We start from the raw sequence: 12,853 nt of genomic DNA on the forward strand, positions 1-12,853 counted from the left end.
ATGTGGAAGTAGGTACAAGTAGTATGAACACAGTTGTATATAAATGTTCCTTAATAAAAACTCTTACTGTTAAAAACTTAACTGATAAAAAGTTGGTTTACTAAAGCCTCTTGGAGAACCTAAACTAAAGTTCATACCTTGCTTTTCATAGCAGAAGAGTATGGGCCTAAGAACAATCCAGGCAAAACTTCCTAGGGGAAGAAAATACATATGTAAAGTTTAAACCTACAGCAAATACATAACATACAACTGGATTTGCAGGGCTTTGCAATATTCTGGTTCATACTTTACTCAGGGAGCACTCATTTCCCAGCCACATTTAGCAAATTGGTATGAGAAACACAGGCGTACCTTTATAAATTCAAGTGAGATGTACCAAATTTAAAATTTATTCCAAAAAGCCAGATATTTGAAATCCTATATTGCTTTTTATAAGCAGGTTGGATAGAATCAGCACATTATATTATTGATGTTTGCATTAATAAAACCTTTCTAGCTTCTACCCTCTGCTACAACCTAAAAATAAAACAATCATAAAGAAAATCCTCCCTTTAGAATTACTTACAGTAAGTTTTATTTGGCCAAAACAAAAGCAATACAAGAGCCAGGTATAATGTAACATATCTATAATCCCAGCACACAGGAGGCTGAGGCAGGAGGATCCCGAGTTTGAGCCAGGCTGGATAACATAGTAAGTTCCAGGCCAGCAGGAGCTCACACTTAGACCCTGTCCTCCCATCAAAAACAAGCAGTACAAGATAAAACAGGATCCAACTGTCATTACAGTAAACAACAGCAAAGGTAACTGTAATTAATCACCATAGACAGCACTGTGCCCACTGATTTCTTTTTGTTTTGAAATAGCATCTTATTACCATAGCTAAGGCTGGCCCTGAAATCCAGGCAGTCCTCCTACCTCAGCATCTTAAGTGCAGAGATTATAGGAACGGCCAACAGCATTTTACAACTATGAATTATATTTTACTTATGTTTACATTCCCTATAGCATCAACTTAGTTCTCATATGTACTCAGATATTATATAATATTCATAACTAGGTAAATATGACAAACCTACAGATCATGAGGCAACAGGTCTCCTTTGTGAAGTAAGCATTAGTTATTTAATAATGAGGGGCGTCTTGAATAAATTAAAAGTTGTCATACCTGCATCTCTCGTCTCATAGGATAAGTCCACTCCTTGAAAAGGAAAACAAACAAATAAAATAAATAGCATGAAAAATATCACGGGTTAGTAAGACAACCCAAGCCTGATAATCTAAGTTTGATTCTTGGAACCCAGGGGGTAAGAGACCAGAATTCTAAAAATTATCCTCCAAATGTTCCCTGAGCATGTGAGGACACAACTCAAGTACATGTACACATGTACACCCACACACAAAATGCAAACAACAAAACACTACTTTTCTAAAAAAAAAAAAAAAAAAATACCATAAAGATGTGACCAAAAAATGAGATTCACAGTCAACAAGAAGGCTAACCTGTAAAAGGCACTTGCCACATGCAAGCCTGACAACCTGAATTCCACCCCAGCACCCACAGACAGGTAAAATGAGAGAACCAACTTCACAAAGCTATCTTCTGATTTCCACATATACTTGAATAATTTTTTAACACAGATTTTAAAAACATACTCTGTGTGTGTGTGGTGCTGGGAAAGCAAACCCATGGCCTTGTGCATGCTTGGCAAGTTTTCTACCACAGAGCTACCCCCTAAAAACAAACTACATTAAACTTGCAAACATTTACAACACTGCACCTACAGCCCAGTGGTAGAACTCTTGGCTGACATGTTCGAAGCTCAGCACTGCAAATAAATAAAAATAGCCTGGTATGGTGGTCTATGTCTACAATCCCAGAATTTAGGGGGTAGAAGCAAAAGGACTGCCAGTTAGTTCTAGGACAGCCTGGTCTCCTCCACACATGCACCCCTGTAAACAGATGTCCTTGGTGACAGAAGTCAGATTACAATTCATCTGATATATCTGGTGGAGTGAATGCCTATAAGTAGACACGGGATACATTTCTTCTTTTACTTTCTTTTAGTAAATTTAATTTTCTTTTGCTTATGTTGTCTGGGCATTTTGCCTGCATTATGTCTGTGTACTACTTGTGTGTCTGGTTCCTCAGAGGCCAGAAGAGGGTGTTAGATTCTCTGGAAGCAGAGTTACAGATGGTTATGAGCTGCCATGTGGTGCTGGGAATCAAACCCAAGTGTGCTAGAAAAGCAGCCACCACTGAACCATCTCTCCAGTCTCAAGGAGATACATTGGTATACTTATCTAAATATTCTTCAATCTTGATACAGCACTAGTCAGTAGTAATGAGTACAGTGTACCTACCAAAACTCATTTAGTTACACATTTAATACCTGTATAGTGCACTCTAAACAGAGCTGGATATGGCATGGTGGCACATGCCTTTAATCCCAGCACGTGGGAGGCAGAGGCAGGTGGATGTCTTGAGGCCAGCCAGATCTGTAAGGTGAGTCCAGGGTAGTCAGCTAGAGCTACAGAGAAACCCTGTCTCAAGAAAATCAACCAGATAAACAAACAAACAAAAACCAAAAAAACATAGCACTTAACCAAAATGACACACTATGTAACAAAAAGAACTAGACTAATCCATGATAGGAAAAATTCAAAAGTGAACCTGCCTTAGGGTTTTCATTGCCGTGATGAAACACTACACCAAAAGAAACTTGGAGGGAGGAAACAGTTTATTTGGCTTACATATTCTGAGTCACAGTCCATTGAGGGAAGCTGAGGCAGGAACCTGGAGGCAGGAGCTGATACAAAAGCCATGGAGGAGTGCTGCTTACTGGCTTGCTCCTCATAGTTTGCTCAGCCTGCTTCCTCAGATGACTATAGCTTGTGTCAAGTTGATATAAAATTACTGTTACTGTGCTGCTAGCTCAGAAAACCTACTTTCCAAGAACAAGAATAAACAGAAGCCAGTGCCACCCAAAAGCATCCCGGGAAAGGTGGCTCAGCCATCAGGACCAGAGCTCTGATCCCAGTTCTCATGTCACAGGCCAGGAAACCCACAAATCCATGTAATTCTAGCTCTGAGGTAGGTAGACACAGGAGGATTGCTTGGGTTTCCTGGCTTCCAGCTTTGCCAAGAAAACATGAGCCCCAGATTCAAGGCAGTGACCCTGTGCTGAATAGGCTGAGTGATAAAGGACTGTGTGTGCATACACATTCGTATCCATTTATGCACACAGATAAGATTTTATAAATTCTAAAGATTTCTTCAAAGCTGGCATGATAGCGCACATTTTTAATCCCAGCACTTGGGAAACGGAGACGGAGATGGGTGGATCTCATGAGTTTGAGACCAGCCTAGTCTATACAGTGTTCAGGCCAGCCAGGACTACATAGTAAGATCCTGTCTCAAAAACAAAACAAATCAATCAAACAAACAAATACAAAAACACCACATATTATTTTTATTGATTTTATTTGGCAATTTCACATCATACACCCTGATCACACTCACTTCCCTGTCTTCCCAGGTTTACCCCCTACCTTATGAAACCTCCTCCGAAAGAAGAAAACAAAATATAAGTTCAATTTGTGTTCCCATACACTCACTGGAGCATGGTCAAACTCCCAGTAGCCAGCCCCTTAAAGAAAACTAAGTTTTTCCCCACCCACACTCACACCAGAAGCCCTCAACTGTGGAAAGCTACACTTCAGCAACCTTGTCACAATGTTTAAGAGCTCTCTTCAAAGCCAGGCGATAGTGATACCCACCTTTAAGCCCAGCACTTAGGAGGCAGAGGCAGGTGGATCTGAATTCAAGGCCTGTAGCTGGAGATTTCTCCAGTCCTGCTGGGCCGCAGCCATTACTAAGACTGTTTAGAAATTCGACTCCAAAGGCCAGCTTGGTCTACAGAGCGAGTTCCAGGAACCAGTGCTACACAGAGAAACCCTGTCTCAAAAAACGAAAAAGGTTCTCAATGGTTCCTGTCCAGGCTGATACTTTTTGGGGGGTGGGGTAGGGTGGGAGTAGGGGTTGTCACAGAAGCCTTCTATGTCCCTCTTTCTCAACTGAGTCTGCAATCATTGATGCCACCCCAAAAGTAGCTTCCTTGCCCTTTACAGTCAGAGGGCATGGATCATGGACTTTCATATGGTTTCTGGGGACAGCATGGACCAGGGACATCTGTTAATATTCTGATCTGCCCTTTCAAATTCCACCCCTTGGCGCCGCCCTGCGTCCTGACGTAAAAGCCTCATTCTATGGAAAAATTCCTCTTCCTCGATCTCTTCCGCTTTTCCTCCCATTAGGTGTGCACCCTCTCTCTTTTCTTCTCTCTGTCTCTCTCTTCCTCTCTATTATAAAAAACTCTCCATGTGGATGCAGCGTCTGGGTTGTGAATTATTGGCCACTCCACCATTGTGTGCATCTGCATGTTTCCCTGCATGTGTGGGATACCGCCCCCCCCCAACAATAATTCATAACAACATCCACATGGTCTCTGGTGACAATACAGACAACGGACATCAACACAGCCCTCCCTGAAGCATGAGCCACAGACACCATCATAGTTCTCAGCGGCAACACAGCCCAAGGACATCAACATGGTTTCTGGGGCAATACAGGCTAAGAACACCAATATGATTCCCTGCAGAAATCCAGCCCATGGACAGCAACATGGCCCCTGGCAGCAGCATGGCCCACAGACATCTGCATGGCCTTTGGACAAGTCCGCAGCTGCAGTAGGACCCTGCGCATCCAGACACTTTGGCAGCACGGACAATTGACATCAACATGGCTTCAGGCAGCAGCACAGACCACAGACATCCTCATGGACCTCGGTGGTAACACGCAGGCTTCTCTCACATCTATAATCACCATAGAGTCTCTCTAGTTCGCCTCTTTCCACTGCATACACACCTCTCCATCCCTCCACCTTTTCCACCTCTCCATTTCATATTCCTTCCTCATAATGTCACTGGAAACTGTGTCGCATAGTACATCCTTTTTTTTTCCCAAACAGTTTTACATGTAAATACTGACTACAAGTCGTTGGTCTGGTTCAAGGTGTCTGATTTCTGACAAACCATAAATACTGGCCCATTGCCAGAACTCATCATGGATATTCTGCTGCCCAGAATCAGGGCGATCCTGCTCTACCTCTGTGCTTGTAGCCTGCAGGTAGTACCACTGCCTCCACCAATATCTCCAAAAAAGGCAGGCTGCTCTAAGCTGAAGCCAGCCAGCAGGCCCAGGACCACCCTACTCAGTGATGACATCTGGTTCTGCAGGATCAGCTCCTCCATGTACTCCAGCAGCTCCTAGACAGAGATGTTGGAGTGAACCAACTCAAACTGTTGGATCTGGGTCTGGATGGCAGCAGAGTTGTCAGCCTTCGAGGGGCTTCCACCACCCTCCAGGGGCTCCAAAATTTTCCATTTATTTATTTATGTTTGTTTATTTATTTTTGAGACAGGGTTTCTCTGTGTAGCCCTGGCTGTTCTGGAACTCACTCTGTAGACTAGGCCAGCCTGGAATCTAGAGATCCACCTGTGCCTGCCTCTCCAGTGCTGGGATTAAAGGCATGGGTCACCACACCTGGTTATAAAGACCAATTTATGTACTTTATGTATATGAGTGTTTTGTCTGCATGTACATTTGCACACCAGAGAAGGGCATCAGATTCCATAGGACTATAGTTATAAATGGTTGTGAGCCACCATGTGGGTGTTGGAAACTGAACTCAGTACCTCTGGAAGAGCAGCCAGTGCACTTAACCGCTAAGCCATCCCTCCAGTCTTAAAGACCAATTTTATAAGCAGACCCTTATTAAAGAATGTTTGCTGTATTCCCCTCCACCCCCCCCCCCCAGACAGGGTTTCTCTGTGTAGTTTTGGTGCCTGTCCTGGATCTCGCTTTGTAGACCAGGCTGGCCTCAAACTCAGAGATCTCCCTGGCTCTGCCTCCCGAGTGCTGGCTTAGAATTTTATTTTTTAAAGATTCATTTTTATTATTTTTATGTATTAGTGTTTTGCTTGCATGTTTGTGTGTGCACCATGTGTGTGCCTGGTTCCCTCAGAGGCCAGAAGAGATCATCTATCTCTTGGAACTGGTGTTGACAGTTGTGAGTGGCTACATGGGTGATCCTCTGCAAGAGCAGCAAGTGCTCTTAATTGCTGAGCCTTTTTCCCTGAGTCTAGATAACCTGGATCCAGACTCTACTCTCTTATGGATAATGTATCTTAAAACAAAAACTGATTGCACAAAGTGACAATTATGATTCATGAGGCTAACAAAATAGAAGAGCATGTGATTTTTAAGTCAGTACAAAATAATATAACCAAACTTCATGTTCACCTGCTTCTTCATTTACCAGTAGATAATGGTTATCTTTTACATAGAAAAGTTTTAATAATTTAGGTCAAAGACTCTATCTTTTTTAGTGATGGTGTCCTTAATATCAAGTGTGATGTGTTACAATAATAAGCACACAGAAGGTGGCCATTCTGAAGATCCCTGACACTAGGCTGTAGACACTGTAGTGGTGGCTGGCCTACTGGCCTGGAACTCAGAGACCCACCTGCCTACCTCTGATCCAGAGTTCTGGGATTAAAGGCATATACCAAAGACTTTTAAGTCATCTAAGAGCCAAACTTATTTTCTGAAGCAATTTGTACAATCATAAAGAAAACAATTAAAGAAATGAGTTACTGACAGTGAGTTCCAGGAAAGGCACAAAGCTACACAGAGAAACCCTGTCTCGAAAAACCAAAGGAAAAAAATCAAAATATGAATGAATGAATGAATGAATAAATAAACAAGTTACTAAAAATGAAAACTATTGTGTGTGGTTAAAGAAACAAAACAGATTAAAGGTGGTTATGGCATACACCTTTAATCGCAGCACTCAGGAGGCAGAGGCAGGTGGAACTCTGTGAGTTCAAGGCCAGCCTGGTCTACAAAGGTAGTTTCAGGACAGCCAGGGCTACCCAGAAAAATGCTGTCTCGAAAAACCAAAACGGGAAAATAAATAAATAAGAAACAAAACAGGAGCATATATAGGAATGGTGTACAGATGTTCTGAGGGGTACTTTTGTAGGAGGGAAGACCTCTCTATCCTCTAGAACAGTGGTTCTCCACCTTCCTAATGCTGTGACCCTTTAATACAGTTCCTCATGTTGCAGTGACCTCAACCATAAAACTATTTCATTCCTACTTCACAACTGTAATTTTGCTACTGTTATGAATTATAATGCAAATATGATATGTGACTTCCCCCAAAGAGGTCGTTACCCCCAGATTCAGAACTACTGCTCTAGGGTGTGATAAAAATTGGGACTATGAAATAAACTGGCAATAAATAGACTAATAGAAAGGCACACAAATTGATTATGTGCACAGGGTAAACATCCAACACAAGTGATATTTAGGAGAATAAAGCTGAGCATGATGGCACCTGCCTGCAATCACAGCACTTGGGAGTCTGAGGTAAGACAGTAAGAGCTTTAAGGTGTGGGTGTGGGTGTGGGTGTGGAGGTGTGGGTGCGTGGGTGTGTACGAATCCTAAGAGAGAATACAAACAGATATGCATGGACTCTTGGAAGAACAGGTGATAGCTTGTGATAAGTTTGGGTGTGGTATCCACTTCTTGTCTTCTGTAAGTTACTTTTCTGTCATTTACTAAACTCCCTGAGAAGGAACTAAATTACTTTTGCAAGATCTATCTATAGGTAACTGAAGGACATTCAGAAAGCCTCTTCTACATCTGCTGTTTTTATATACCAAAGTAATTAGTATGTCAAACAGTATTTTGGGGTGGACTTTCCTGAAACTAGAAGAACTCAAAGCTACAGTACTTCTTTAAAGTACTTCCCCTCCCAAAAGATTTAGTTAGGTGTATAGAGATAGCTTTCAATACCGTTAAGCTATTAAGTTTAAAAAAAAATGAACACAAATGATAAAATAAAATTTTTACCTCTCTCTCTCTTTTAGTTTTTCAAGACAAGGTATTTCTGTGTAGTTCTGGCTGTCCTGTAACTCCCTCGATAGAGCAACCAGGCTGCCATCAAAATCAGGGAGATCCTCGAACTCAAAGGCATATGCAGCCACCACTGCCTGGCTCTTTGCCTCAATTTTTAAGCAAAACCAAGATTTCAAAGTCATTTCAAACTCTGTGTAACTTTGTAGACAATAGACCATAACACATCATCTCCATATTTATATTAAAAAAAGTTATTAAAGGAGGGTATGGTGGCATATATCTTTATTCCCAGCATCTAGGAGGCAGAGGCAAGTGGATCTCTGAGTTTGTGGCCAGCCTGGTGAGTTCACAGTGAGTTCCAGGACAGCAGGGCTACCAAGAGACCTTGTTGCTATTAATAATAATATAAATTACAAGAGTAAAAAGCAAATTGTATAGCAGGAAGAGCATAGAAAACTATTTCCATTCACAGGTCACATACATAGATAACCTTATTTGAAGAACATCAAGCCTCACTGTAGTAAGTATAAATCTTTGAAACCTAGAAATGTTCAGAGAAAATTTCATTTGCAACTATTCCTGTTGCCATCATCAGATCCTGATCTTCAAGAGCTGTCTTATCCTAACCCTACATTTGTTTCAGATATGTCAGATATGGTTTGAATGTATTTCCCAAGGACCAAATGTTGAATGTCTATCTAGGAAGTTGAAAGGTGGAAAATCAATACAACTATAGTGTGCTGGAGGGGCCTCTGAAAAGTGATTACGCTTAAATAATGTTATTAAGCATAAGCCTTATGACCATATCGTAAGAGGAAGACCAGATGACTGTGACAGACAAGACAAACATATGGACAGGACAGATACACACACACACACATACACACACACACACACACACACACACACACACACACACCATTCTTTGTCTCTTGTAATATGATACCATATACTATCTGGGGACTCTACCAACAAGACCATTGCTAGATGAAGGCCCTGGACCAGTCTGCCTCTGACTCCTGAGTGTTAGGATTAAAGGTGTGCACCAATCTGATTTTTTGTATTATTTATTAAGGTAGGGTCTCTTGATGAACTTGGAATTCCTACTCTGGCTCCTCTTGCTAGCCAGTTTGCCCCTGGATCCCATCTCTCTACCTCCAATGTGCTGAGATTACAGGGAGCAGCCACACTTCCCTAGATTTTAGTGAGCTCTGGGGACCCAAACTCTAGTCCTCATGCAACCATATACCATTATGGAAGGTTCAGCCTATCATGAAAAGAGACAATGACCAAAAATTGTAATAATTTCTATGAAGGTAGGTATAAAAGAACCAAGTGCTGTAGCTGTAGTAGTATGGGGAATTAAACTGGTCCGGAGGCAAAGAGGAGGAGGTAAGAGGAGTTGACAAAAAACCAGGAAAATCTTCTCAGAAGTATTGCCTAAACCAGGTGGTGGTGGTAGTAGTGGTACATGCCTTTAATGCCAGCACCTGGGAGGCAGAGGCAGCATCTCTAGGCCAGTCTGGTCTACAGAGTGAGTTCCAGGTCAGCCAAGGCTACACAAAGAAACCCTGTCTCAAAAAAACAAAACAAACAAAAATAAGTATTGCCTAAACTTAAGCCAAGTTAAGCAGTTAAGATCGCTTCCCACATTTCTCTATGTAGCACTGGTTGTCCTGGAACTCACTAGAACCATGTAGACAAGGGCACTCTCAAAACTGGTAGAAATCTGCCTGCCTCTGCTTCAAGAGTAGAGACTGCTGGGATTAAAAGTGTGCACTACCATGCTGAACTTAAAATCTCTCTTCTTGAATTTCACTTTTACCAAAGCAGGATTTGGTTTGAAATTTTGGTTTTCTATTGGAAGAAAATGTTCTTGGTGCCTTACATATATCACTGGGAAATAGTAAATTGATGCTGTTAATTAGATAAAAGCTATTATTCCCAGTAAGAAGTTATAGGTTTTTTTTTCCAGGGGATAAATATACTATAAACACAATAAAAGATGAAAAAAATTAAACTAGAACTAAGAATAGGGGAGGGAAGAATTAAGGGTATTTAAAAAGCCTAAAGAACTAGGAGTCAAGATTCCAGGGTCACTCACTATGTACTATGGTATACCTTATATAACTCTTATTCTAAGTAAACCTCAATCTGTGTGTGTTCCAACACACAATGCCTGAGTAGAGATCAGAAGGCTGTGTGTGGGAGTTGGTTCTCTTCTTCCATCATATTCCATCACAAGGGAAATTGCTTGCAGAACTGAGATTATTGCTAATTGAAGACAAAAAGTATAGCCCTTATTCACATTACTGTATGTTAAAGAAAAAAGTGCAAATTCTTCTTTATGATTCAACTTAAAATATATTCAAGTCTCAATCATCACTACTACAAATAAGAGAGAGAAAACTCCAAATGCCTGTAATTTACTTGGGAGATCAGGAGTTAGAGGACATCCTTGCATACAGCAAATTTCAGGTGAGCCTGGCTACACAAGACCTTGTTTTAAAATTAAAAATCATTTTTAAAAAAGTAGCTAGGTTTGGTGGCACACAAATCTCTCAGGAGATTGAGACATGTGGACCTCTTTAAGGCCAGACTGCTGCAAACAGTGACCCAGGACAGCCAGGGCTACAAACACCCACCACCACCACAACAAAACAAACACCAAAAAGTGAACATCAAATGGAGGCATTCAATAGAACTGAGTATTTGGTATAAATTCAATCCAAAATAAAGCAATTCCTTTTTTGAGACAGGGTCTCACTGTAACTCCAACTGGCCTCAAACTTGCCATACAACCATGGCTGCTTTGAATGCTCCTGACCTTTCTGCTTCCACTTCCCAGGTCGTGGAAATACATGAGTGTTGCAGCCATGCCCAGTTCCAAATACCTTTAAAGCACTTAGGGGGACTAAAGGGTGTACACGTTTAATCCCATTACTTGGGATGTAGAGGCAGGTGGATCTTTGTGGGTTGGAGGCCAGCCTGGTCTATATAGTGAGTTCCAGGACAGCCAGGGCTCTGTTGACCCTGTTTCAAAACACAAACAAAACTCTAGAATCCTTTCTTGAGCCTATTAAGTGTCACAGTTAAGAATCTTTGTCTTGTTACTAACAGCCTCTAGTGAACTCCAAGTTAACTGTGTCTATAACATAAAATAAATCCAACGGGGTGGGGGGCGCGAAATCTCTGCAAATGTTAGGTAAAGAAAAAATCAAGGTGGAGTGAAAAAGAACCCTGAATTACAGAATCGGGAGAAGGTAAAGGTATTTTGCTCTCAACAGTAACTTTCCTCCAAGGGTAAGATTTGTGATTAAAAGTTTTAAAATTCAAAGAAGCTAGCTTTGTGACTTTTTTTTTTCTGTTGGTCATACTTTTTTGTGGGTTTTCTTTTGGTTGATTTTTTTGACTTGGAGAACTGTTAAGAGTGTGCAATTCCAGAGTTCACGCCTCCGGTCTATTCCACACGTGGGGCCATGTGTCCCGCGTGTGAACCTAACATCAAGCTCAGATTAAAAACAACTCCACAGCGTGTTGCTTTGGCAACAAAACTGAGACTGTCTTCAAGTAAATGCTCACTGCCGAGGCGAGAGGCCAGGGGTAGTCTCCAGGTTGGGTTCTCCACCGGGACCTCACGGATGCCCCCCAGAGGAAAGGGAAAGCGTCTACGACGGTTGGGCCAGAGTCGCGGCTCGGCCGGAGTCCCGGGGGCGGCCTGCGGCGAGGCGGGCACTCACCTCGGCGTCGTCTTTGCACTGTGGGAGCGAGGGGAACTCCAGCTTCACGTCCTCCATGGTCCCAGGGCCCCGGCGGGTGGGCGCGGCGCGAGGGACGGCGGTGCGCCCGGCCGCCCCCCCGGGCCGGCGGAGGCAGCGAGGGAAGGAAGGCGGGCGGACGGCGGGCGGACGCGCGGCGGGCTCACAGCGAACACTGGCGGACCACGGCGTCCCGGCGGCTGCGGCAGGAAGGCGGAGGGCAGGGCGACGCGCGGCGGGCCGCCATGCTGCGGCCGTCTCCCTCCTGCAGGTCTTGGCGCCCCTCAGACAGCCGGGATCCGGCCCAGGCACGAGCCCATAACCGTCTCCTCCCGCCCCCACCCACGCGCCACAGCCAATCCCAGCCCACGCTCGCCGACGGCCCGCCCCCGCCGCCGCCAGGTGTCAGCGCGCCTCCGCCCTGCCCGTCCGCGAGCGCGCAGACGCGGGGGGCGGGGCCTCCTGCGGGGCGGGGCCGCGGCCGGAGGAAGGGAGGGGAGGTCCCGGGCGAAGGCTGCCCGCGGTCAGGCCAGCTAGGCCTTCCCAGGGATGAGTCCCTTAGGCGGTGGTGGCGTGCCCTCCAGGACTCAGAAGGAATGCCGCCCAATCCTTCTGGGAATCCTTGGGGGAAGTTATAACCCAAACCGGAAGAGTTCAGTTTAAATTCATGTTAGACTATGCAGAAAACGAGAGACCCCATCTCCTTAAAAACAATTTAAAGTGGCCTCTTAGGAATACTCTCGAGTGTAACAACTCAAGACTATCCAGGAAATGATAAATACAAAGTCATCAGAAATGATAGCTCACTTACTAAGATTTCTCCCTTTGAGTCAGATTTCAACACATAACATGCTTCTATGTGTGTATATCTGAGGAGCTTATGTTGGTGTTAATAGTTTTTAAACGTTAAGAATATACTTTCTCAGGATCTCACTATGTCCACCAAGCTGGGCTTTAAACTCACAAGAGAACTACTTGCCTCCTAGTCCTGGGATTAAAGGTGTACACCATCAGACCCGGCTAGAACTCGGCTAGAACTCCTGGACAACCTTGGGTCTCAATGAAGGGAACACTGCTTGGCTGCAAGGTGTGTAACTAACACTCTTACT

General features: G+C 43.5%; 1 protein-coding gene across 1 annotated transcript in view; it reads right to left on the reverse strand.

Annotated features, from left to right (window-relative positions):
* The window catches only part of Styx (serine/threonine/tyrosine interacting protein), a 36,387-nt gene extending 24,324 nt beyond the window's left edge, over positions 1-12,063 (reverse strand). Inside the window, exons 1-3 of the mRNA XM_028873612.2 lie at positions 11,727-12,063; positions 1,167-1,199; positions 138-191 (exon numbers count right to left, since the gene is read on the reverse strand). Coding sequence (XP_028729445.1) covers positions 138-191; positions 1,167-1,199; positions 11,727-11,783 — 144 coding nt within the window. The 5' untranslated portion in view covers positions 11,784-12,063. The remainder of the gene's footprint in view (positions 1-137; positions 192-1,166; positions 1,200-11,726) is intronic.
* Between the last annotated feature and the right edge of the window lie 790 nt (positions 12,064-12,853).

Source organism: Peromyscus leucopus, chromosome 9, assembly GCF_004664715.2.
Source record: "Peromyscus leucopus breed LL Stock chromosome 9, UCI_PerLeu_2.1, whole genome shotgun sequence".
NCBI classification, from domain to species: Eukaryota; Metazoa; Chordata; class Mammalia; order Rodentia; family Cricetidae; genus Peromyscus; species Peromyscus leucopus.